At 29.5% G+C, this 27,352-nt stretch overlaps 10 protein-coding genes and 1 non-coding gene across 11 annotated transcripts; 5 read left to right on the forward strand and 6 right to left on the reverse strand.

Annotated features, from left to right (window-relative positions):
* Positions 1–1,632: 1,632 nt before the first annotated feature.
* On the reverse strand, positions 1,633–1,914 carry VNE69_11148 (putative SP-containing membrane protein; the record flags this gene model as incomplete). The annotated part of the gene is made up of 1 exon (XM_065475058.1): positions 1,633–1,914. The coding sequence occupies one exon, from the start codon at positions 1,912–1,914 to the stop codon at positions 1,633–1,635; it is 282 nt and encodes a 93-aa protein (XP_065331130.1).
* An 11,528-nt stretch (positions 1,915–13,442) lies between these two features.
* VNE69_11149 (putative SP-containing protein) lies at positions 13,443–15,197 on the reverse strand (the record flags this gene model as incomplete). Its single annotated transcript, XM_065475059.1, has 2 exons — positions 13,443–14,608; positions 14,681–15,197. 2 exons carry the CDS (start codon positions 15,195–15,197, stop codon positions 13,443–13,445), a joined length of 1,683 nt encoding a protein of 560 aa, XP_065331131.1.
* Positions 15,198–15,637: 440 nt separating this feature from the next.
* Positions 15,638–15,931, forward strand: VNE69_11150 (elongin-C (ELOC); the record flags this gene model as incomplete). The annotated part of the gene is made up of 1 exon (XM_065475060.1): positions 15,638–15,931. One exon carries the CDS (start codon positions 15,638–15,640, stop codon positions 15,929–15,931), a length of 294 nt encoding a protein of 97 aa, XP_065331132.1.
* Positions 15,932–16,011: 80 nt separating this feature from the next.
* Positions 16,012–16,083, forward strand: VNE69_11903. The gene has a single exon. It is a non-coding gene; the product is annotated as a tRNA-Arg (tRNA).
* Positions 16,084–16,174: 91 nt separating this feature from the next.
* Positions 16,175–17,131, reverse strand: VNE69_11151 (E3 ubiquitin-protein ligase RMD5; the record flags this gene model as incomplete). Its single annotated transcript, XM_065475061.1, has 1 exon — positions 16,175–17,131. One exon carries the CDS (start codon positions 17,129–17,131, stop codon positions 16,175–16,177), a length of 957 nt encoding a protein of 318 aa, XP_065331133.1.
* Positions 17,132–17,635: 504 nt separating this feature from the next.
* On the forward strand, positions 17,636–18,235 carry VNE69_11152 (TATA-box-binding protein; the record flags this gene model as incomplete). The annotated part of the gene is made up of 1 exon (XM_065475062.1): positions 17,636–18,235. The coding sequence occupies one exon, from the start codon at positions 17,636–17,638 to the stop codon at positions 18,233–18,235; it is 600 nt and encodes a 199-aa protein (XP_065331134.1).
* Positions 18,236–18,706: 471 nt separating this feature from the next.
* Positions 18,707–19,873, reverse strand: VNE69_11153 (NA+/H+ ANTIPORTER; the record flags this gene model as incomplete). The annotated part of the gene is made up of 1 exon (XM_065475063.1): positions 18,707–19,873. One exon carries the CDS (start codon positions 19,871–19,873, stop codon positions 18,707–18,709), a length of 1,167 nt encoding a protein of 388 aa, XP_065331135.1.
* A 253-nt stretch (positions 19,874–20,126) lies between these two features.
* VNE69_11154 (zinc finger protein ZPR1) lies at positions 20,127–20,714 on the reverse strand (the record flags this gene model as incomplete). Its single annotated transcript, XM_065475064.1, has 1 exon — positions 20,127–20,714. One exon carries the CDS (start codon positions 20,712–20,714, stop codon positions 20,127–20,129), a length of 588 nt encoding a protein of 195 aa, XP_065331136.1.
* Positions 20,715–21,805: 1,091 nt separating this feature from the next.
* VNE69_11155 (WD40 repeat domain-containing protein) lies at positions 21,806–23,470 on the forward strand (the record flags this gene model as incomplete). The annotated part of the gene is made up of 1 exon (XM_065475065.1): positions 21,806–23,470. The coding sequence occupies one exon, from the start codon at positions 21,806–21,808 to the stop codon at positions 23,468–23,470; it is 1,665 nt and encodes a 554-aa protein (XP_065331137.1).
* A 279-nt stretch (positions 23,471–23,749) lies between these two features.
* On the reverse strand, positions 23,750–24,832 carry VNE69_11156 (regulator of chromosome condensation; the record flags this gene model as incomplete). The annotated part of the gene is made up of 1 exon (XM_065475066.1): positions 23,750–24,832. The coding sequence occupies one exon, from the start codon at positions 24,830–24,832 to the stop codon at positions 23,750–23,752; it is 1,083 nt and encodes a 360-aa protein (XP_065331138.1).
* A 307-nt stretch (positions 24,833–25,139) lies between these two features.
* Positions 25,140–26,075, forward strand: VNE69_11157 (methionine-tRNA ligase (MARS2); the record flags this gene model as incomplete). The annotated part of the gene is made up of 1 exon (XM_065475067.1): positions 25,140–26,075. The coding sequence occupies one exon, from the start codon at positions 25,140–25,142 to the stop codon at positions 26,073–26,075; it is 936 nt and encodes a 311-aa protein (XP_065331139.1).
* Between the last annotated feature and the right edge of the window lie 1,277 nt (positions 26,076–27,352).

Below are 27,352 nucleotides of genomic sequence, written 5' to 3' on the forward strand. Positions count from 1 at the left end.
AAATTATTAATGATATATTTTTTTCTATCAAAACATGAACGACAATCGCTTCGACCCTATTATATTTTTTGCAAAACATTCGGCTTTATTATATCAACTAGTCTGAGTGATTTATAATTCCATTGAATATAATTAAAAAATATATAAAAAATAAGGGGTTTATTAAGAAACAAAAAATTGAGGGGTTCATGAAATTATTAAATAACTTTGAATGAGTACGTTATAAAAAAATAATACCGGCGTTTTCGGGTTAAGAGATCCACCCTAGAAGAGACCATGGATCTCTTAAACTAGTGTAAAATAATTTCTTTTGAAAAAGTCGCAAAATTTGACTTTTAATGTGGATCTCTTAACCGGGTAGTAACATTTTTAATGAATTTAATACAAAAAAATTATTGTAAAATCAAAAGTTTCACGTATTTTTAATAGCTTGCAAGTACAAAACACCACATAGAAATAAGAATGAAAGATTGCAGTGTTAGATTTATGTGGGCTGACCCATACAATATCTATTTATGCATTATGATTTTATTATTCAATAAACGTATGCAGAAAATTTATCTTTGGGTGTAAATTTTTGATTGTGACTAAAGTATATTCAATTAATATCATATTTTTTTTTGTAAATTATTAGTTTAAATTTTGAAATTGTTTATCTTATATTATTTTCTTTTATGATAATTACCGTAATATCTTAAGCTTCGAATATCCGTTTTTATGTATTGAAATAAATTGTTCGTCAATTTAATTTTAAGTTTGTCAAATGTATAAATAAGAATCTATGTGCTTATAATCAGTTAATTTATTGTGTAAAACAATAATTGGCAAAATTAATATAATGAATAATAGAAGATTTTAGTAAGTCTCGGCCATAACTCATAATAAATAGAGGGGTTGGAATAACCAATACTAAATTATTAAAAAAAAAAAAAATACTCACGTAAATTTCATTTTTATTTTTTTTTACTAATTATTTTTAACCTTTTAACACAATATCCCATTGAGGTTTTGTTGGATATTTTACAAACAACAAAGTGTAGTTCTTCGATAATTTTTTTAGTTCAAATATGAATATTTTACGGTATATATTTCATATGCCACTGCATGGGATGTGAATTCAGAACAACTTCACCAAATATTATAATCTTAAAATTTCCTAACAAATAACAAGTTTTTTTTACATACAATCATCATAAAAAGAAGTAAACAAAAAATTATGCCTTGAGCGCAAATAAGGCCTGCAATGCCAATATTTTGTGTAAAAAAACATAATAGAAGTATCTGGAGGTGTATAAGTCTTTGGAGAGAGCCAAAAATAACATATGAGTTATTAGAATAAAAATTTTATACATATTAATAATGCTTTCCGTCAAAACACTTACAAAACAATAAATTCTTTTATAAACAAGAAAAAAGAGATTTAGTACTGATCATAAAAAGGATATATGACTGCACACTTTCCAATTTATAAAATTCATATTAATTTTAATTTTTAATACTAGAAAAAAAACAATTATTACATGTAGAAAGTGTTTTTAAATAAAAAAAACTAATAATATTAAATATAACAGTGATTGAAGATTAAAATTATCTAGATACTAAAGAAAACGTAATAATAAATTGAGATTGATATTATTTTAATATGTAGCTTGCTAAATTGGCAATGCAAAGAACTCCTCCAATTGCGGTTGCAGTACGACAATATGCTAATGTAGATATTATCACAATATCTTTAGTGCTTTTATATTTATTTCTTTTTGTTACGATTTCATACCCGGTATGGAGTATAAACATTGAAACTAGACCGATTGGGTATGCTCGGTTCATAATGTACAACACTGGCAAGCTACTATCTTTTATTTCTTGACTAACAACATTTTGAGTACACTTTATCAGATTTAATAAGATTATCATGTGGGGTAAATTTTTTTTTTAAAAAAACATCGATAAATTCTTTTTGGGTAAATGAAAAAATTTATATTTTAAAAAAAAAATTTCTCGTTAAAATGTATTATTACTCTTCAGAAGTTGAATAAATTCTTTCTGTGTGTTTATAAGATTTATAGCAAAAAGTTTATTATGATAAAATTTCAAAGGGAAATAATGTCATTAGAAGTTGAAAAAATTAATCAAGATCGACTTTATATAGTCAACCAATAGAGTTTATAAGGTAATAATCTAAATAATATTTGTATAAATATACCATGCTCGCAAAGCAATTATTTAATGTGTCATGGTATTTAAGACCAAAATAAAGAAGTGAATTGGATTTTTGAAACTACAAAACTAAAGATTCTGAAGGAATATCCGGCCTGTTACTCTTAGAGGTTTTTGAATTCTGTTTTCGGAATCGAAGACGAGAATATAACCAAGAAGATAAAGGAAAGTTAAATGATAGATCTATGAGTATTTTAGCAGCCAATACACTTTAGAAGCAAAAGAGTTATGAATGAAAAGATATGATTTTTGTTTTTTTACTTTGCAAGTAAAAATTTTTTTACACTTACACAAATCTCTGATATGCCAATTCCCGTTATTAAAACAGGACTCCGTATATTTACGACATCTAAAATAATAAGATAAGTCATTTTTTACAGTATTATGATGGCAACTTGTTAAAAAACATTTCCAGAATAAAATTAGATACAAATAAAAAAAACATGATTTATAGATAAAATTTTTGTCGTAGGAGCTCAAGGCTTCTACATATTTGACACGTTTGACATTTCTCAATATTTTATTATTTAAAACTTTTATATTTTACCCCCAAGCAAAATGGAAGGAAGAGAAGAAAAAACTAATGTTATATATCCTTATTATTTTTACCCCTCATTATGGAAAATAAACACATGGGGGCGATACCAGAAAATGGGTCTACAAAGGAGGACCGTGGCCAAGAGGCTAGAATATTATTAAAAGAGGTTAAAAGGATTGTTTATGAGTTGTTTTTAGAGAAAATTGATGAGTGTGGATTTAAATTAGAAATTTTTAGGAGAGGTTCTATTTTATTGAGAAATTTTATTGTTGAGAGGATCTCGCAAGAGGGTAGTTGGAAGGAAATTGAGGAAAAATTAGAGTTGCTAGCTATTCAGGAGGAAAAGGAACAAGTGAGAAAAAAAGAATTTGAAGAGTTGTCCCTAGCGTTATGGGCTAAATTTGAGGAGAAGAATAAGTTGTCTCGTGAGGAAAATAAAAAGAATATGCGTTGCTACAATTGTGGGAAGTTAGGCCATAGTGTTAGATTTTGTAGGGGAATGAGGCGAGATTCTGAAGACAGAAGAAATAAAAGTAGTTTTAATTATGTTGGTAAATGTAAAGTGCAATTAGACTTAGGGGGTAAATGTGATGACGATTCCAATTCGGACAAATGTGATTATTATAATGTTGATGGTGGAAAACGTAAGAAGAAAAATTTAGGGGATATACAAGATTATAGCAAAAGGGACAATAATAAGAGAGTTCTGTTGAGAAGGGATGTAAGAGGCATCGCGTATTTAGAGGAGATTATTTCACGGGTAGGAGGAAGAGAGGATGAAGATATTAGTTTTTGTAAGGTTGAAAAATGTATTATCAAGACTCAAGAAGGCAAGAAAGTTGTTAAAAAAGGGCAGGCTATAGCTCAGGCTTTGTTGAAGAAGACGGAAGATTATATTAATAGTTTGGAAAGAAGAAAGATAATTAGAAGGTCGACATCTGACTGGAGAAATCCCATTAGAGCGATTGAGAACCCGAATGGTGATATAAGATTAGTAAGTAATTTAATTGCTCTTAATGACATTGTAGAGAAGGATCCTTATGAGTTAACTAGGATAAGAGATGTTATTAGAAGTACACAGGGATCTGAATTTTTTACCGTGATAGATCTAAAGGAGGGGTTTTATAGTATTGAGATTGAAGAGAAGGATAGGTTTAAGACGGCTTTTGAGTTTAATAAAAAGGTATACGAGTGGAATTCGATGGTCATGGGGTTTAAAAACTCTCCGCAGATATTACAAAGAATAATGAATGGGATTTTTGAAAAATTTATTGGTAAGGGAATCGAAATTTATATGGACGATATTGTGATTCATAGTAAGACAAGAGAGGGTCACGACAAATTGTTGAAAGAGGCTGTGGATATATTAGAGGAGAATAATATGAAAATTAATTTGGCTAAGGTTCAATTATGTAAACGAGAGGTGATGTTGTTAGGAGTAACAGTTAATGGCAAGGAGATACTGCCATCTGAAATAAAGCAAAATGAAGCGTTAGAATTTCCCAAACCGGGGTGTGTATCAGATGTTAGGAAGTTTCTTGGGCTGGCTGGATGGTTTAGAAATCATATTGATAATTATGCAAAACGTACATTGGCGTTGACGGATTCTCTTAAAGGACGAGGAAGTAATTGGAAATGGACAGAAGAAATGGAAAAAGAATATATTAGTTTAAGGGAAGTGATTAGGGATTTAAAAGGTTTAGCAATTGTTAATTATAATAAGGAATTTTTGTTACGCACGGATGCGAGTAATGTTGGAATGGGTGCTGTTTTAATGCAGGAAGATGATCAAGGTAATTGGGTACCAGTACAGTGGGCATCAAAAAAGTTTACGCCTACGGAAACGAGATATGGAATCAGTGAGAAGGAGATGTATGCAGTCTTTTGGGGAATTAAAAAGTTTGAATATGAACTACGCGGAAGAAGATTTAGGGTAGAAACTGATCATAAGGCATTGATCGAGATTAGAAATAAACCAGCATTTAACAATAGTAGAATTAACAGGTGGATTGAAAAGATTCAAGAGTTCGACTTTAGCATTGAATATAGAGAGCCTAGTACCATGGTTGTAGCAGATGCACTGAGTAGGGTACATGAAAATGAGAAAACGCTAATGAATAAGGAGAGAAGTATTAAACAGGCACAGGGTAAATGGGACAAGCATGTTAAAGTTGTTGATGGGAAGGAAATTTGGGTATTTGACTCTGGTAGAGAAGCGGAGATTCCAAAGAAAGAATTGCGTGAAGGTTTAATTGTCAATGCTCATGAAAATTTGGGACATAGAAGTTTAGGATCAGTGTACTATGCAATGAAGTTTGAATTTTATTGGCCGGGTATGAAGAAGGATATCGAGGATGTTTTAAAGAAGTGTGAAGTTTGCCAAATATATAATAGGAAAAAGAGTGGTGGTTGTGATTTTGTTAGTTCAAGATTTTATTTGGAAAAGGTTGCTTTGGATTTGATTGAGTTTAGAGATTTAGGGAAATATGTGTTGGTCGTGATTGATTATTATACTAGGATCGTTTGGGGAAAAGTAATAGAGTACAAACGCGGAAGCTCGGTTGTAGGGTTTTTAAAACAGTTGTGTGGATCAGGAATGAAACCGGTAGAAATAATTACTGACAACGGTAAAGAATTTAGTAATGAATATATGAGGAATTGGTGTTCAGAGGAAAATGTATTACATAGGAAAGTAAGCGTAGAAAGTCATAGAAGTAATGGAAGAGTGGAAAGGGTAATAGGAACCATAAGAGAAGGAATATTGAAAGATGATGCTGTGGATTTTGAAGCCAAGGTTAATAGATGTATATGGCGTTATAATAACAGCTATCATGAAGGGTTGAGATGTACACCGTTTGAGGCCTCAAGAGACGAAACGGGCCATGATATGATCGAGAATGGGCCTGAAGGATTTTATAGTAGGAGGTTTGTGGCTCGCAAAAGAGAGAAATTCTATAAAGGTCAGAGAGTTAGGGTAGCGAAGAAAGAGAACTTATCGGGTTGTAGTAAGTATGAGAAAGGAAGGTTTTTAGGATATGGTGTTATCAAGGAAGTTTGCGGAGGTGACTCGTCTTAGTTAGTTTGGAAAATGGTAGGATCGTGAAAAAGCGGCATTATGATTTAAAAGGTCTGCTTGGGATTAATGAGTTCTAGTATGAGACTACCGTCTTGGAGGGGGGATGTTATATATCCTTATTATTTTTACCCCTCATTATGGAAAATAAACACAACTAATAAACATTTTAATATCGACATGGCGACAGTGGCAAAAGCAATTAGTGAATTTAATGGCGATCGAGGCGAAGACACTGAAATGTGGTTAAAGAAGGTGAACATCTTGGCTCAGAGTGCCGGACTTTCAGAGAACTCCATTTTAGGGTTAATCATAATTAAACTGACAGGAGTTGCCCAGACATATTTGATATCTTTGACCAATGGGAACATTGCTAATATTACCTTAGGGAGTTTAATAATAAGTTTAAAAAAACGGTTTGGTAACCAAACGAATACAGATGAGATTCTTGATCATTTTTTAGCAATTAAATCAGTGAATTCCTACGAAGAATATTCAGAACTACTCAAAGAAGCCACCACTTTATTCGAAAGAGACTGCATTGCACTTAAATCACTAATAAGGATGACTATATCTAAGTCTCCGCGGGAACTTAAAACATTGCTGTATCAATATTCATGCTGCGCTTCAAACTGGAATAACTTTGTCCAACAAGCGGAGGAGGCGGCCTGGATGGCTTTTCCCGAGAGAATCAACAATAGATTAGCCTCTACTGGAACTAAGACATTATATCAGAAAAGAGAAAGACTGCCTCAGAATATTTAAGGAAAAAAATTGTTCTGCATTATTCACAAGCAAGGGAGCCACACAACAGATGATTGTTTCATTGTTAAGCAATTGGAAGATAAAGGCTGGAGAAAAGGGAAATCAGCAAATGCGTTAGAAGAAATAAATAAAGCCGATAGCAACATTGACCAAGAAAATAAAGACTTCAACGTTTACACTTCTAATTCTCTTAGTTATAAAAGAAACCCTTTCTTTATATATTCCACCCTTTCAAAAGCTGCCCCTCACCTGACACTACTAGATACAGGTGCCGACATCTCTTTGATAAACATAAATCAAATATTAGATAAAAATAAAATAACATCAACAAGTGCTAAAATTAGATCGGCTTCGGGCTCCTTCATCAATATTATAGGTGAAATTAAGAACCTCAGATTGAGAGTATTCGATGAAGAAATTATATTCTCCCCGTTAGTATGTAAAGGTTTACCTGACTATTCTATTCTCGGAACGGATGTTATTATAAAATACCCACGCTTGGTCCAAAAAATTCTCCGAAATTTCTTACCTTCAACGAAAATAAATTGTATTCCATTAACGCAGGAGATTGGAACGAAAAGTAAAACGGACCTTACAGAAAGAAAGATTAGGTCTAATACTATTTGTAAAAGTGAGAATATGGGTCAACCAATCACTTCAGAAATTCGTCCCAAAGAGAACGAAATAATTACTAAATTTTCCGGATGCTTTGGAGAAACCATCGCACCAGAACCCATTAAAGGTGCAACATTGCATTTCATTGACACAGGAGACCATCCTCCTATAAACCAAAAAAACTATCGAATCCCGATACATTATGAACAAGAAATTTCTGAAGACATTTGAAGGAATCTACAATTGGGTGTTTTAATAGAATCTAATAGCCCATGGTGTTCAAGACTCGTCCCCGTTCAAAAGCCTGATAAATCTTTAAGATTATGCATTGACTTCCGAGCTCTGAATAAAATAACAATAAGAGATAAATCCCCGTTACCCCGAATTGATGAAATACTAGACAGACTAGCTGGGGCAAAGACGTTTTCGACCTTAGATGCAACATCTGGATACTACCAGATCGGTATGAATGAATCAGATAAACAGAAAACAGCGTTTGCATGGAAGGGCGGGCTATATGAATATAACAGAATGCCTTTCGGATTATGTAATGCTCCCGCTACTTTTCAAAGAGCTATGGATAAACTTATCGGAAATCCATGTAATGATTTTGTTATCCCGTATCTAGACGATATAATCATATTCTCAAAAAACGAAAAAGAACATGGGAAACATCTTCTCATTGTTTTAGAGAAATTAAAAGAAACAGGAATAGTGCTAAAAAAATCAAAATGCACATTTTTTAAAGACGAAATTAAAATACTAGGCAATATTGTTTCAAGGGGATACTTAAAACTTGATCCCACGAAGATTGATACAATTCAAAAATACCCATTTCCAGAGAACCTAAAAAGCTTACGATCATTCTTGGGGTTAGTGAATTACTGCCGCGAATATGTAGCATCTTATGCATAGTTAACAGGACCATTCTTTAGTCTTCTTAAGGGAGAAACGAAAAATAGTGTAAAAAGAGTACACTGGTCAGAAGATTTACAGATAAAGTTTTCAAAGTTAAAGCAAGCTCTTGCCGGCGAGATAAAATTGAAACAACCAGACTTTAAAAAAAAATTTATCTTAATCACAGACGCGTCTGAAATTGGAATTGGTGCAGTCCTTGCACAAGCTGACGATAATGGTGTAGAAGAGGCCATCTCCTTATTTAGTAAAAGATTCGACGATTGTCAAATGAATTACTCAGTTACAGATAAAGAACTTCTGGCTGTCGTTAAAGGCATAAATAACTTTAGACATTACCTTTTGGGGAAAGAATTTACGTTAAGAACTGACCATAAAGCGCTAACGTACTTATGGGAATCAAAAAATCCTACAAGTCGGATCCTAAGATGGTCAATGATGTTACAAGAATATAAATTTGACGTTGAATACATAAAGGGAGAAGACAATATTGCTGACGGCTGTAGTAGAATATTTAACAAGGAAATAAGAATTTCAAGTATCATTAAAGATTTTTCAAAAGAAGAAAAAGAGGAAATACTTAAAGCATATCATATAGAAACTGGGCATGGATCTATTAACAACATGAAATTCGCAATCAAAGGAAAATATTTCTGGGAAGACATATATAAAGACATCGAAAAGCTGGTTACTGAATGTGTTATCTGTTTAAAGAACGGAAATAAAATAAGAAATACAAAACACAGGGTAATTGAAACTTATAACCATAATGAACTTTGGGAGGTTGATTTGATAGGACGGATCCCATATAATGGCACTAACCATTTCATTTTAGTAGCAATCGACCACTACAGTAAATGGATAGAGACAAAACATTTGAAAAATAAGGAAGCTGAAACCATTAGAGATTCTATTGAAGAGCTAATAATCAAGAAACATGGTACTCCAAAAACAATTTTGTCGGATTGCGGGCTCGAGTTTAAAAACAAACAAATAACGGATCTAAAAGCAAAATATGGGTTTGAATGGAAATACTCATCACCAGAACACCATAATACAGTGGGATGTGTTGAGAGAGTGAACCAAACACTTTGGATAAATTTAAAAAAACTCACCAATTACGGAGAATCTTCATGGAGAAGCGCATTAGAAAAAGCAACACACGCTGTGAATGTTTCATTTAATAGAGCCATAGGAACTTCCCCATTTATTTTTAAATACGCGAGATCCCCTGATTTTGAGATTGACAAGAAATTTGATAGGAAGCCCATAAAATTCCAAAGAATGTCTCTGACTAAGAAGAGAAATGAAAATTTTGCTAAATATAGAAAAAGCATAGAAAAGGGTACGATAACGGCCCCGTCAAATTTTTCAATTGGTGATAAAGTTCTTATATACAGAGAAAACAAAAATAATAAAATGAAAGCTAATTGGTCTCCTGGTTATGAAATAACGGATAGAATACTACCGGATGGGTTTATGGTTAAAAATAACAAAAGTTTAATTAGAGTTAATAAAGCTCATATCAAACAAGACCTTTCTTTTGGGGGGAGGGAGATGTCGTAGGAGCTCAAGGCTTCTACATATTTGACACGTTTGACATTTCTCAATATTTTATTATTTAAAACTTTTATATTTTACCTCCAAGCAAAATGGAAGGAAGAGAAGAAAAAACTAATAAACATTTTAATATCGACAATTTTATTGCAAAAATTAATCTATATTCGTATTAATATTTATTTTCATTGAAGCGTGTAGCATATTAAAGTGCCAAGGAATTGAAATCCCAGAAAAAAGATAGCACTACGAAAATATGCCCTTACACATTCGTAATAAATCTCTTTATTGCTTTTATATTCTTTTCTTTTAGATATGAATATATAGCCTAAATTAACAATAAACATGCTTATATGAACGTAAAAGCAAATTAGGTTAAAACTGTACATCAATGATCGTCCCAATATAAATAGTCGTTCTGTAACACTACTTTGAGTAAAGTTCGTCGGATTCAATGAGAATATCATGTGGGGTAATTTGTTTGAACAAAATGAAGAAAATATAGTAAAAAGTAATAAAATTTGTACAAAACTATAAAATTAAGCTAAAAATGCTCTAGAAATATACAGGTAAAAAAAGTTCTTTGCACATTATAAATAAAACAAATATATTATATTATCCTACAATTTAAAAATCGTTAATTGAGCAGTTCCTGTTATCCTTTATATATAACTTTTTACTGTTTTAGTGATATAAAAAAATCATAAAATTTCTCAAAAATCTGATGATGGTTACACCTTTGTTTGAGAATATATTTAAATGCATAATTAAAAAATAATTCTGATTCTATTTATCATTAATGAATTCATTTTAGAATATATTACAATCAAATGTAAGTTAATACGGAAATCTTTAAGTGTCTCAGATAATAAAAAGTTCCGTTGATGAATCAAAACTACTGTAATTTAACAAATCATGAGTAATAATATCATACGAAATGGCTTATTGCATTTAGAAAGCCCAAAATTAACACATTGAAGCATAATTACATCGGAGGTTGATCTCCAGATCTAAAAAAATGATTAAAATGCTTGCATGTTTATGACGCTCAAATGTCCATCCATAAACTGTACAGGAAAATGTCAACGTTAAAAAACTACAAATAGAATACAATTTTTAAGATGATTTACTTCACAGCTTGTTTTAAATGCCTGTTAAATAATGATAATTTTCCGAAATTAACTTAATTAAATAATAGATCATATGAGGGGTTAAATTATGATTTATTCAAAAGATCCTTATTTTTTAAGCAAACGATTATAATTAATAGTTAAATATTATCTGACATGGTGTTATAGGCCGAATATCTACAACGTGTCGTTATCATTTTTACAAAAAATTGATTTTTATGAAAAATGTTTTCTATAGTTTATTTTTTTAAAGGAGTTCACTTAAAAAAGACAATGAGAGACAGAGGAATGATGAGATCAAAAAACATGTAAAATATTAATAAAGTTTTTTATTCAAAGATTTTACATAGAGGCATTTACTCGCGGCCCCGCCCATAAACATACAGATATTTTACCATATAAGTTAAAAATTTTGTTCAGTTCGCATAATCTGTTGCAAAATATTCTAAATGATTTTGCTTTCATTGTTTATTGGGTACATTTGTTGTTGATTTTTTTATAAACAACGGGGGATTATTTGTTTTATAATAAGTTTTCATAATTTGAATTGTGAATCTGTAGAAATATACTTAAAGATAGTTTACTTGATAATCTACTTAACGTGCGAAGATTTTTGTATTATTAGGTGTGTATTGTTATAATACATGATGTCAGGAGATATTTTTGATGTGTATTTATACTTTTCTGCCTAATATTAATTAGATATTATGGCCACTTTGTAATAATGAAAAAATCGTTAAATCTATAATTTAGAAATCATAATGAACTATTAATATGGAGATAAATACGCCATAAACTACGAAATAGATAGAAATAAAGCCACAATGTTATATTTTCAGAAAAGACAACAATGACGAATTTCACGAATCCTCTTAAAAAGGGCTCAAAAGTGATATACCATAGTTCTATGGCGCCGCACACAATCTAATTGAAACAATTAAGATTATCAGTATACTTAATTATATATATTTGTGCGAATTTAGATACTATAGATCTCATTTTCATTTATAATTATTATCATCATTACTCAAAATAAGGAGTAAAAAAATTTAGTATTTGACCAACTTTTTTAAAAATGAGTCTAGGATAGAAGGTAATTCAATGACAGCATTTTTTATGTAATAAACAGAATACTACTTTTTATATATCTATTCTTACACATTTCAGAATCCCTAACGACCGTTTTGTTATTATTTTTTTATTTCTTTTTTTTTTGTTTTTTCTTACTTAAAAAATAAATTAAAAACTAAATTAAATGATCAACTCATTAGTTAAATTTAAAATAAAGATATATTATGGCATTAATATATGCAAAATATGCTTTAAACCCATTTTCAAACTACGACCTCTTACAACTAACGTTCCTATTTAGTTGAGTGCAATAATTGTAATAAAATATAATTTAAAGCTATATAAATTACAGTTGCATGTGTAAAAACTTAAATTAAATTATTTAATTTATGGTACAAATCGCCTTATTAAATTAAATGTCATTATTAAAGGTACAGTGAAATATAAATTACGAACTGATCGATTCCAAGACTCAACAACAATTATTAAAATACTTGGATATCTACGGCGATTGTATTACCATTCGTAAAGCACTCGACCAAATGTTAAACTTACTAAACTAAGCAACATAGTACAATTTATAATGTGCATTATATCATCTTTTTTTGTAACTACCCGACGACTATAAAACTGTTGACTAAAAATCTGCTCATCACAAATAATCAAATCCATAAAGAAGAACTATAGGGGACAGTTTTTTTCTTTGTACTCCTTTTGGAACATAACTGTTAAGTCCAAAAATCTATAGCAAATAATAAACATCTTTACTATTTGATTTAGAAAAGATTAAAAAATTTTCATTAAATTTATGCATACATAACACTAAGTAACTATATTATTACCTATATTATCAGGATATCCATGTAGATCAGTTCGCCGTTAGATAATTTGCAGTAAAAATACAAAAATCTTCAATAAAAAGTTGATATTGATTAAGTTATTAAAAAAAAACTTTATGGATTCAATTGCTTGTATTAATTATAACAAAGATGTTAGCTAAATAATCACCAACGTAATTTTTTAATGCCTCCTAGAATGGATTGACACACTAATGGTATTATAATGAAAAAATTATCATAAAAATATGAGTGTTATAATAGATAATATTTGATGCATAAAAATCGAAAATAATGCTATCAATTGCAATTTTGTGTTATAAAAACTCTTAATAGATTAAAAAAAAGCAACATAGGGCAACTGAAGTAAAAATTCAAGACGGACCGAATACCAGAATCAATAAAAATATCATAAACGCTTTTATATTTATGACGATTAAAATAGTACTCAAAACCCGTACGACCAAAAGTCAAAATTACTAGACTATACCCCGAAGTACGATTTATGATATCAAGTTCATTGTAATTTTTTGTAACTATCTGTTGACTGTGTATCTGCTCACCATATTTAATCAAATTTAAAAAGAAGAACATATGGGGCTTAAATTTTTTTTTGTTTTACACATCTTTAAGAATAATTTTATATTAACCAGAAAAAATTGTAAAAATTTTTAAAATAGACTTTACTAAAATTTATTCGTTAAATTCATAGATTGTTACAATTATCAAAAACTATCTTCACACAACTTATCATATTCTTCAGGAGGACAGCTTTTAACTTTACAAACTTTTTTCGGGACACATTTTCTTTTTTTCTTTTTTGATATTGTTTTTTTAAATATTTTTTGCTTACTTTTTTTATTTCTATGAGTCTCTGGTCTACGTAGTGTACTGCTTTTTAATAATTCTTTGATTAAAGGTATAATGTCTTCGTCGCAATCTTCCTTGGGCTTGGGAGGTGGAACAGATGTTGTATGAGGAATAAGAAGCGGATTTGGTGTTTCTTGACTTGGCTGCAAATAAACTGTGCTGACCTTATCTTCGTTTGGTACTAAAAATACTGTACTGACTTTCTCTGGTTCTTTATTCATATACACTGTACTGACTTTCTCGGGTTCTTTATTCATAAACACCGTGCTAGCTTTTTCTGGTTCTTTAGTTATGAACACTGTGCTAACTTTTATTGGTTCTTTTGTTATGAACACTGTGCTTACTGGTTCTTTAACAGGTTCACTTGTCTTTTTGCTTGCTGTTTCTGGTTCTTTAGTTATGAACACTGTGCTGACAGGTTCTTTTGCCGGTTCACTTGTCTTTTTACTAGCTGTTTCTGGGACTGGTTCTTTTGTTATATAAACTGTACTAATCTTCTCCTTTTCTACTGTTTCGGTCGATGGTACATATACTGTACTGACATTGTCTTCTTTTTTATCTGGTGTTGTTGATGATGGTCTGTAAATTGTACTGGTCTTTTCGCTTGGCTGAGTTTCTGATAGACTAGGTTTAAAAACACTTACTACGTTTTCTAGTCCTATACTAGGTGCAGATCCTATGGTAGTTGTTTTTAATATTTCGGTAGTATAAGTCGATGTCTTTAAAACTTCTGAAGTTACAGTTGATGTTTTAAAAAATGTTTCAGTAATTGTATCTCGTTCTGTAAAAGTTGTTAATGAATAATTAACAATTGGCACTTTAGAAATAGAAGTAGTAGTATGTTCCCTATAAAGAGTAAGAGGCACTTCTACTGTTACAGTGGTAGGTATTTCTCTTATGACTGTTGTGATACCTTCGTCATTTTTTGATTTTGGTTTTTTTATTTTACCTTTTGGATGATCATCACGATCTGAAGAGTCTGTATCTTTTTTTGATACACCGTCTTCATCATCTTTTTCCTCTTTACATTCATTTTTATCTTTAGATTGCTTACATTTTTTTTTATCTTTTTTTTCATCACAATCACATTTACCTTTAGATTCCTTACATTTGCATTTGTTTTTCTCTTCATTACATTCCTTACCTCCTTCACATTCCGTTTTATCTTTCTTCTCTTTTTTATCTGTAGGTTCTTTATTGGTTACTGTTTGTTTAGGCACATTTATTATTACTGTACTGGTCATGGTACTAGTGTATGTCAGTGTATTAATAGCAGATTGTTGAGCATTAGTTATTTGTGTGTTCGTTGGCGCCGCAGGTTGAGTATTTATCGGCGGCGCGGGCTGTGCATTTCCTTGTTGCACTGTAGTAGTCATTATAATTGTCTGCGGGTTCATGTTTTCATTTCCATTTACCACTACACATTTAGTTTTGTTGCAGTTATCTTCTTTTAGTTGCAAATTCTGCCTATTCATAAATGCTTTATACTCCGAACTAGGTATAAATGATGAATTTATACATTCATTATCTTTAATATTAAAAATTTTACATTTGTTAAGTAGATCTAGATTGGTAAGAGTAAAGACAAGTAGGCAGTGTAAAAGTATCATGTATTCTTATTTATTTATAAATTACTTATTGATTTATTTATATTTTAAAACATATGTTTCATTAGCACGATTTAGAAAATGAAAAAAAAAATACATTAAAATTTAAATGAGTTCATACACAAATGTATTTTAAGTTACAAATATTTATTAAAAATTCATATTTGATTTTTTTTTGCTATATTTTTATAACTTAGTTTTAGGTTAAAATTACAACTAAAATCAATATATTGTGTGTCTTACATTCTATAATATATTGTGCATCTATTATTTATAATATCGTATATCTATTGCTTTAAGTGTGTTGTATGGCTTAAATTTTATAGATTTATGTCTTACACTCCTTATAGTTTTTTACAACTTGCATTATATAGCTTATACATTTATTTATAATGTCTTATATTTTTTTTAAATATATATTGATGTTTTTTTATACCCTCTATATGACTAACAGTAAACCGGACAGAGTTAAATTAATATCCTCAGATGGACAAGAATTTACAATTAAGAAAGAAATAGCAGTATTTTCTAAAACACTGAACATGTTGTTTAATTCCAGTTCTAATTATATTGAAAGTGAAGCCGAGGCCATTTGTTTACCAATACACAGTAAATGTATGAGAAGAATAGTAGAATTTTTAGAATATAAAGCGAGTGATAAAAATGTGGATGAGTTTGTAATTACAGATGAGGAGACAGTGGATTTGTTAGATGCTGCGGCATATCTGAGAATATAAAAATGTAAAACTTTTATAAATATAAATTTTTATATATTTTCTTATGTATAAATTAATATATTAATAGTATCCTTTTTTAAGGACACATAGCTCAACGGCAGAGCATCGGTCTTCGGAACCGAAGGTTAGGGGTTCGAATCCTCTTGTGTTCGACTTTTTTATATTGTCATGATTTTATTTATGCAATAAAATAAGACACAAAAAACTTACATAATAAATACTTCATTTGAGTTTTATTTACAGTTAATCATAAAGATTAAGTTTAATCATCTTCTCATACCCGCTCATTTCTGGACAATAAGGACATTTAAATACATTCATAGACCCATACTTGCTCAAAATATTAGCCGCACTAGAAGATATCACATGATTACACTCCAATAAAACTGGATTATTTTCATCACAACAAACTTCTTTAATAACAGGACACACGAAAAGTGAATGAAACTGTCTCGTATTTATTATTGGTATTTCTATAGGCATAACATTATCTTCGAAATTATTAAGCATAAATTTATTCTCTTGTAAAAGTTTATAACCATAACTTCCTTGTTTAAAAACTATAGGCAAAAAATCGCCATTTATAAAATCTCGTAATTTACAAAATTCCTTTTTAAAAATGTATTCTAGTTTCAATTTGACTTTCTGTTTTTTACATTCCAAATATTTAGGAAAGACAAGACATTTTAAATATTCTTTGAGTTCAGACAAATAAGAAGAAGAAATCTTGTTGATAGTTAGACGGAGATTTTTGATACATGAAGATGTGTCACAATTTGTTAAGAAGAGGTAGATGTTGTAGTAAAAAATTAAGTCGTCTGATATGCCAAGTTGATTGACGAAATTTTGCATGTTGAAGTCGTCTTCTTTGAATTTGTTTGTGTAACAAACAAATTCCTTATAATTATTTATGCAAAAAAGTATAAATTTCCTGAATTTTGCATGATATTCATTAGAAAATGTATTGACAACATCTTCATTATTTGTAGAAAAAAGATGATAGATAATCATGTACAGAGTTGTTTCCTCTGAATATTTGTATGTTTTTATTTCATTTTCTTTTTGTATATTTTCTGAAGGAATGTTTTTCCAAAGTGATGTTATTTTTTCTTTTAAAACTTCTTGGTTTTTAGAATGTTTTAGTTCTTCCAAGAGTGCGTTAGTCTGAGATCTCAGATTCTCGAAGTCGAAGTCTGTCATGAGGGGAAGAAGAATGAAAATAAAGACAAGAGAGTCATAAAAGAAGAGGCTAAAGTAAGCATTAGCTACAAAAAATCGATATAGGGGGTTTTGTAGCTATTGCAACTTTAGCCGAAGAAGAATATTATTGAGATTACTGAAATTCATGTATTTGGATCTTATAAAAGTTACTCTAAAGATCCAAATAGTTGTAAATTTAAATATTTTAAATATACTTAGAAATATGTATAGATTTATTTAATTACAGTGGATTTAAATGTTGTACAAGATTGTTCTTTATGAGAGATCTACATATGATTTACTAGATTTATTTTTTCCCCTATATTTTGAATATAGTAGATTTATTTACAATGTATACACTATCTTGTATTAGACAAGATTGTTTATCATAAATAGTACATATTTAATCTTGTACAAGATTGTTTATTATGGGTGCTTTAGATATAATTGACCAGATTTATTTTTCATATACAAAATTATTTTTTTATAAATTCTACCCCTAAAATGGAAAGGAATTTTCTAGATTATGAAAATTTAGGAGAAAGTTCTGTAGAAAACAGGTCAGGGATAATCCCAGTCTTACAAAATGTGGTAGCCACAGTAAATCTGAATTGTAAACTAGATCTTAAAAATATAGCCCTTAGGGCTCGTAATGCGGAATACAATCCCAAGAGATTTGCTGCTGTCATTATGAGGATAAGGGAGCCCAAGACCACTGCTCTGATTTTCGCCTCAGGGAAGGTTGTCATTACAGGCGCCAAGTCTGAGAAGCAGAGTAAGCTTGCGGCCCAGAGATATTCTAAGATTATAAATAAATTGGGATTTAATGCAGATTTCAATGATTTTAAGATTCAGAATATTGTGTCGAGTTGTGATACTAAGTTCAGTATAAGACTTGAAGGGTTGGCTTATGCCCACTCTAATTATTGCTCGTATGAGCCTGAGTTATTCCCGGGGTTGATTTATAGGATGGTGAAGCCTAAGATCGTATTATTGATTTTTGTAAGTGGGAAGATTGTTCTGACAGGAGCTAAAGTCAGGGATGATATTTATCAAGCATTTGAGAATATTTACCCAGTACTGACACAATATAAAAAAGGGTAAATTAACAAATAAATACTTATAAATATAAAAAAAATGTATAAAAAATATTTACATAATATTTAAATAATATTTAAATAATATTTAGATTTATTTAAATTTAGACTTATTTTATAGGCTTTAGATTATTTTTAGGCTTCAGATTTATTTTGTAAGCTTTGAATTTATAAGAAGATGCTAAATCCTTTTCTCTACCTACCATTGCTTTAAATATTATTGATTATTTTAGGGATCCCATGGATGATAAAAATTTGATCCAAAATTTAATACAAATGATAGATTCCCTAGACACGGAGCAAGAAGAATGGAGTACGAGTAAAATAGACTTTTTAAAGAGATATGGTCATATTTAAAAATATACCATCAAATTATAAAGTAAACATTTTTATATATATTACATACTATTAAATCTATATATATATATAATAAATTTATCTCTAATTTATTCTATTAATTTTTATTATTATTCTAATTCTATAGTATTAGTATGTACAGTTTCTTAAATATTCTGTATAATAAAATGCTCACTCCGTGGACACACACACTCAGTAAGACGATCTTACTCGCGTAATAATACAGTCCATTATGATAATCTATATCTACCATCATACTGTAATATATCGCCCCCACACCTATAGGACCAAACCAGCCTATAAATAAAGCTTCTTTCTTACTCCTAATATTCTCTATACACTTCCTTAATACATAGCATATTACTGGTCTTCTTATACAAATTATTATTAAACTAATTAATAACTCCTTAACGGTAAATTGTAAATCTAGTGTACTACCAAATATAACGAAGAAAGTGGTAGACACTAGTAGATCTACTGTCTCCTGCATATTTCTATCATATTCTATTGATATAAACTCGTCAGATGAGAACTGTATCCCACACATGAAGATACAAATAAACTCTGAACCTTCTAGTATCTCCATGATGCCTATAGAGACTAATACTAGTAAGAATGTGTGGATTATAAAAGAATCCATGCCTACTAAAGACTTCCTATAACAAAACTTGAAGAATGTCTTGGCAGTCATACCTAATATAATACCACAAGTGGTAGATAATAATATTTTATGATATAAAATATTATAAAGAAATCTACTAATACTCGTATTATTAGGTATACTTAGTAATATAATACCTAATCCATCATTTATACCACTTTCCGCTAGTAGTAGAAGTCTCAACCTATTTGGTATTTTCAATCTGCTTTTTATAATACTAGAACACAAGATAGGATCAGTAGGAGTCAAGGCAGAAGCGAGTTGCCAGCATTGTAAAACACTCAGAGATCTAAAGAAATGTAATAATAGAAATGTGAAAATGCATTTTATAAACCCTACTAGTATGACTAGTACTAGTAGAGATTTATAATTAAGAAATACGTAGCGCATTGGTAAAGAAAGTGCTACATTCATCGTCTGAAGACAGAGAATCATCCTTGAGATTGAAAAAAGACCGTATGGGTTTACTTTCAAAATGTATAAAAAATTTTTGCCTACTAGTATGCCGAATATTAAAGAAATGAAAGATTCCGGGAGGTGAAGTTTATCTTTGGTGTATTTTGAGACTAGAGTGAAGACTAAGACGAAGGAAGAGAGGACAGTTATTTGTAAGTAGAAAGATGACATAAAAATAATAGAGAGAAAAATATTAATTTATTATTGTTTAACTGATGATCATGTTTTATAACGACCAAAATAATGACATAATAAAAGACAATGAAATTGTAGATATAAGTCTATACATATTATAATATTAGACAATGAAATTGTAGATATAAGTCTAAATAAACTAATAAAAGACAATGAAATTGTAGATATAAGTCTATACATATTATAATATTAAACTTTATATTAAAATATTATAAATTTTCCATTTGTTTTATTGTAAATACTCGTGTGTTACAAATGAATCATTAAATTCTTCTATAGGACAATTCTGCATCTCATAAATTCCTCTATCTCTCAATCCAACTCTACTACTTCCATCTTTATCTTCTATTCTCATATAAAACTTCGGCTCATCTTTAATTCCTTTTAATATTTCCATAATCTTCATCATTTCTCCTCTATCTCCAAACACAGTATTATTCTGTAGCGCATCAAGTGCTTGATCAATAATTCCTTCTACACTAATCACAATAGGCAAGGAACTCTCATGCTCATATTTAACACTTTTGTATTCTAAAAACAACTGCGTATTCATATTCAGATTTACTTCTCTTTTTAAATCATCTTTATTTTTAAAAAAACATGTAATAACAAGCCTTTTAGTATTAGATTTCTCATTGAAAATACTGGTATTTTTAATATTACAAGTCTTGCATTCGAAGACTACAAGAACTATTTCTGGGTGGACATCAGTGATTTTGATGTATTTTATAGATGCACTTTGTTTGCAAGACAAACAAAGTGTGTCTGTAGATTGAGAATTTTGTAAAATGAGATCGTTATAATCAGAACAAGACATGAAAGGGGGATATAAAAAAGAAGCTTATATAAAATTGTAGCTCATATAACCTTATAGCATAATATTGAAGATCATATTGAAGCTAATATGAAAAATAAAGTTTAACGGTCAATAGAATAGAGTTTATATTGAAATTTAACGGTCGTTGAAATATGAAATTACATTAAGATTTGGTGACTGAGAAAAATAGGAGTTTATGTAGAACATGCGGTTTATTTAATAGATTTTATATTATAAATAAAATTATATTAAGATTTTACGGGTAATAAATATGAAATATAAATTGAGAGTTGATGGTTGAATATATAGAAGTTATATTAAGATTTGACGGCAGAGAAATAGAAGTTTGTGGCAAAATATGAAGTGTAAATTACAAAAGAAGTTATATTAAGATTTGACGGCAGAGAAAATAGAAGTTTGTGGCAGATTATGAGGTGTATATTACAAAAGAAGTTATATTAAGATTTGACGGCATTCATTTTTTTTAATTCTTATAAAAGTTTTTTATAAGAATAAAGAGGGTACAAATATTGTAAAAAGTACAAGAAGCCTAAAATAGATCATAAATGTAGTACATACACAAATTTATTACTATATTACAATATAGTACATAAATACACATTAAAAATGTCTAAGGTACACATTAAAAATTTCTTTGGTACACATTTATTTATAATGACACATTTCTCATATACAAGAATAATACATCACTTTTCATTCTAGTACAAATTATTTCTTTACAAATTTAAAAAAAAATATTCCTTTCAAAATTCCACCTGTCAAAACTTTCGATTTTTTGACATTTATTTTACAAAAAAAAACACAAATTTGTATTAAATACTAAAATTTACATTTTTAATCCAAGAAAAATATACTTAAATTTATCTTTATTTTAATTTTATTAATTTGTTTGTTCATACAAACAAATTCGCATAAATTTATGCAAAAAAGCATAAATAGACAAATTTCCGCATAAAAATAAGATGATGAAATACTATAATATTTTCTAGAAACTAAATAATACTCCAATAATTATTATTTTTTTACAATATTACAAACTCAGAATTTTTACCCTTCTCAATAGATTTATAATGAAGACTCATTTTACTCCTAAAAAGAAAGATCTTAACATTATTAATTCATTAAATACTCTAATTTATGATTATTTGTTAAAAATGAAATTTGACAAGACAGCTCAAGTTTTTATTACTGAAGCTTATATTGGCGAGAAAGTTGCCAATGAATTACCTCCTGCTTTATTTGAGTGGTATTTAGCTTTCCATGAGATTAGTAATATAAGATGTGGAATAACAAATAATTCGGGAGATGTGGCCCGGATAGAAGGAATAATGTTGAAACTTGAGAATGAAAAGAAGAGGTATCAGCATATGGGTAGACTTGATGGATATTATGGGAAACAAGAAGGGAATGATGTGTATGGATATAATGCTCAGTATTATGGGACAAGTCCTAGGATGAATAGGACTAGATATGAGGATGTGAATTATAAAGTGGCTTATGGTAAATATAGTAGTGATGAGTCACAGTATTCTAAATATAGTAGTGATGACTTAACATATGGTAAATTTGATCCACAATATTTAACTAATGAAGAATATAAATCAAGGCCTCATAAAGAGTATATAAGGAATCAAGATATTACGAGAAATGATAATACGAGGAATGAGGAATATATTTCTAAGTCAAGGGACATTACAAGAAATCAAGACTTTACAAGGAAAGAAGATTACAATCAAGAATACAAAGATTACAATCAAGATTACAATCAAGATTACATTAGAAATGTCGTAAGAAATAAAGATAAGGTAAAAAATGAATACTTATTTAAAAATGATGACTCAATCTCCCCAAATGTCTTTGACCCCCTGCTCTCTAATGATGACTTCATAATTAAGACTATTAGTTCCTTAAGATTATCTGACAGAGAAGTCATCACTTCTTGTGTCTCAAGAGATCATAAAAGATTATTTAATGTTTACAATAATAAGACCATAGGCTCTTTTAATTATGTCTTGTTTAAGAATGAGTGTATAGTAGAAACAAATGGTAAACAAATTACAATGATGAAGATTAAAGACACCCCTGATTTTATATGGATAGTCGCCACATTTGATACTAATGAATTAATGGTCATAAGATATTTAATTAATGATCTCAAGTTCGAGATGGCCGGGTATTTAAGAGACCATAAAAATAAGATATCTTGTTTTGATATTAGTGAATATATTGTCAGTCTAGATATTAAAGGAAATTTAAAAAGATGGAATTTTAAAGGGCAAATTGAGAAAGAAGAGAAATATGGTGAATTTATAAATTCATTATATATTTATAATGAGAGTAAATATATATTATCAGATAGTACTAGGACTTATTTATATGATCATAATGAACATAAAGAAATATCAGAAATATCTAAAGGATATTTACTTAATCTTAAATATTATGATGGATTATTTATATTTGTATTTACAGATAAAGTCCTTATATGTGATAAGTCATTAAATAAGATTAAGAATTTATTAATTCCTGATATAAAGGGGGCTACAGTAGTAGAAGGGAAGATACTAGTAGTGACGTCACAAGTACTGTGGTATGAGTCACCAGTGAGATTAAGTAAGTGTAGTATTTTAGATAAAGATGAGATAATAAATATAGAGAGTATAAATAATTATAAGGCGGGTCATTTCTTAATATTGACAAAGAAGGGAGAATTAAAGATACTTAGTAAATCTTAACAAAAACCAGAACTACTTCAAAACATTATAAATTAAAAAGATTTATAATATATTAGTAAATATAATATATTAATATTATATGTAGTATATGTTATAGTATATATGTAGTATAATATATATACATTTTAGTATGTTTTAGTATATTTTATTTTTTTAATTTAAAACAAACAAAGTTTGAACAAATTAATATAACTTAAAATACTCTATAATACATCAATACTACATATATAATACTACATATATAACACAATATAATTTAGATTTTAACTCTAATGTGGTTTATTTGGTTATTACTATTGTGAAATTACTCCCCACTGAGAAATCTTCTATTTCGCCAAATTCAAAGGGTATTTTCTTGGGCTCAAATATTTCTATATCTTCATACCCTGTAGCCCCATTAAATGTCATCCCAAAACTATACAAATCATTCCCCACTTGTACTATACTAAAATTCTGATATGATCTTACTTTACTTACATTTTCCATTATAAATTCAGGCTCAAAACATTTCTTCTTATTTTTCAGACCAAGTTGCCCTTCATCATTTTTCCCACTACCATACAATTTATCTTTACATAAAAATAAGGAGTGGTGTTCTCCTCCTGTACAATCTTCTACATCTTCCAGATCTATTAAATGTTTCATTTTTGTAATTTTATCATGTCCTATTCCCAATTGACCATAAATATTTGATCCCCATGTGTATACTTCATTATTCTCATTAATAGCCATCCCATGATGCATTCCACTTCTTATTTTCTTTATTTTATAATTCTGTGTCTTATTTCTCAGATTAAAAATCTGATTTGGGAATAATGATGACTCTTTAAATCTTTCACTTGTTCGTCTACCAAGTTCATTAAACTCATTTGATCCGAATGTCCATACAGATTTGTCATTATTTAGTAACATGATGAAATTAGCACCACAGTGGACATTTGTAGTCTTAAAATTCGTGAAATTTATTTTTATCTTTTTTGGTTTTTTTTGTATCTTCGTGTTTTCGTCTAATCCGAAGACACCATTGAAATCCCTGAATGTTCCCCAGACATAAATATAATGATTAGAAGTTAAACAGACAGAGATTGATGCACCACAAGAGATGTCAATGACAGGGTAAGGGATTTCTACTTCTAGTGGGATAGATTCGTCTCCTTCTCTTCCTAGAGCGTATTCGTCATTACATCCCCATGAGTAAAGGGCGGAGTCAGTGAGAGCGAGAGTGTGGATTGTGCCACAGTGGATTTTTATGACTTTTTTATTATTAAAGAAATCGAGAAGTTTAGGGATGTGTGTAGAATCTTCGTGTTCTCCCAGGCCTAATTGAGCAGTAGCATTTGAACCAAAGACATAGACCGGCATAAAAGGGGGTAAGAAATTCATTTAATTTATAAGTTATAAGTTATAAGTTATAATTAATTATAAATTGCATATTACTTTATAAATTATTTATTTAATGCATATTTATGGGATTCATAAATTATAATCTGCATAAAGAACCAAGAGAAAATAATTTCAACTAAGAGACAATCTTCAACTAAGAGACAATAATTAGTTTTAGAGAAAATACATCTATATTAGATTTATATCTGGTTATTGAAGAAGGCTTTTTAATTTTGAAGATGATCATCCATTTTATAAATAATGATTTATTAGACCCCCCTTTCTTATGATCCTCAAATATTCTGAAGATTCCCTTGACATTATTTTCGCCCTACAAATTCTCAAGCCCGACTTAATTTGTGAATCAACTAAATTAGATACAATAACTTATAAATTAGATACAATAACTACTAATAAATTAGATACAATAACTACTACTAAATTAGATAATATAACTAATATGGATATAATAATAAATACAGTACTGGAGACACAGTCTTCATACATGAAAGATATAAAAAGAATAAGAAATACTCTTGAGTCTAAATTAGACAATGAGTTCTTGTCTCTCATTTCTCTCTACAATATTATCAAGGATCTTATAATAAGACCAAATCTGAAGAATATTAAATATATACAAGAGATGATAGAGAAATACAAGATAGAATATATATTATTCAATATTCTGAATATACAAGTAGGAGAAATTATGAGTATAGAAGAAGTAGAGGGGTCTAATAAACTCTACAAAGAGAGAGTCAGATTTCTAGAAGATGACAAGATTATAGTAAGCGGACTAAGAGATCAATATAAGAAAGAAGATCTCATTGGTAAGAAAGAAGATCTCATTGGTAAGAAAGAAGATTTCATTGGTAAGAAAGAAGATCTCATTGGTAAGAAGTGCTTATTTATTACAAATATCAAAAAGAGTAAAATAATGGGACATGAGTCACATGGGATGATCTTGTGTGGGAAAAACGAGGACACAGTGCGGGTACTCAGCGTAGAAGACGCAGTCCACTCGGGGACAAGAGTCAACTTAAAGAAGAATGAAATGTTTAAGAATATACCAGTGGGGATGATAGACTTAAAGAAGAAGTTTTATAAAGATTTAATAGAGAAGATGAGGATTGAGGAAGGAATAGTGAAATATCAAGGAGAAGAACTAGTAGTGGGGGAAGAAATAATCAAGAGTGAGATACAAGAAGGAACAATAAGCTAAAAAATAAAGACTTATTATATTTGTTATAGTACACTACCATAAAGACATAACCTTAATATTTTAAAGAAAAGTTTAAGATATAATAAGTCTAATGTTTTACATATAATCCCATTTGTGGTATCCACCACTGAGGAAAGTATTTAGAAGATTTTTATTATTGATTTCATTCTTTCTTTCCATCATTTCGTACCCCTCTCCGGATAAAATATTTAAATAAATGTTGGAGGGAAAACTGAACGAATTTGGAGGGAAAGATTTTAAAAATATATTTTATGATATTTGGTATATCATAATCTACCTCTCCTTAGATTTCAAAGTTTAGTATCACCTAGGTGAATCCACTCGTAGACTCCCTTAACTTTGACCCATCGGTTATTCCTGCTGACAAATTCTACTAGGTGTGGACCCGTAAATGCCTTCTCCCATTTTTTCCCATTAAAGTTCTTTACATACACCATATCACCTATTTTAACTGCATTAATCTTTTTCTTAGCCAAACTCTTTTTCTTTCTCCTATGTATCTTCTTAAAATGAGATCTGCCTTCAGGATCAAATTGATTAGTCCCTGCAACTAATTCTTCTGGTGCGCAACCTATTGATCTTCGATAGTTTTGGTTTAATCGGATTTCTATATTTTTCATTATATTTTCTAGGGGTTCCCTTTTATATAGCCTGATTATTTCCGAAATAGTACTGTTTGTCCTCTCACAGATACCATTGCTCTGGGGATGATACTTCGGTACATGTACTAATTTTATGTTGTGTCTATAAGAGAAGTCTTTCACTAAGTTACTAGTGTACTGTGTTCCATTATCTGTAATTATTGTTTTGGGGTATGGGAATTCATTGATCCATTGTTCGAAACACTCTACCACCTTTTTATCTGTAATTTCTTTTAGTTTATACACCTTTGTATATCTAGTGTGGACATCAATAATCGTCATAATATACCATTTTTTATTCTTTATTTTTGTAGGACCGTATATATCCGAACAAATTTTTTCAAAGGCTGTACTTGCGGTAATTTCCATTTTGTTTTCGAATCTATGGTAGCTAAATTTTTTATTAAATTTACAATCCTGACAACTGTTTACTACGCTTCTGATAGTTTCCTTAATCTTATGGATGTAGTAGTAATTTTTTAAATTATTGTATAATACGAACATCCCCGCATGCTTACTTTTTAAATGCATATTTTTAATGAACAATTCACTTTCACATGGCTTTATGTAAAGTTTACCGTTCTTCTTGGTTTCTGTAACATGAGGTATCTCTTT

The sequence above is a fragment of the Vairimorpha necatrix genome, chromosome 11, assembly GCF_036630325.1.
Source record: "Vairimorpha necatrix chromosome 11, complete sequence".
NCBI lineage: Eukaryota > Fungi > Microsporidia > Nosematidae > Vairimorpha > Vairimorpha necatrix.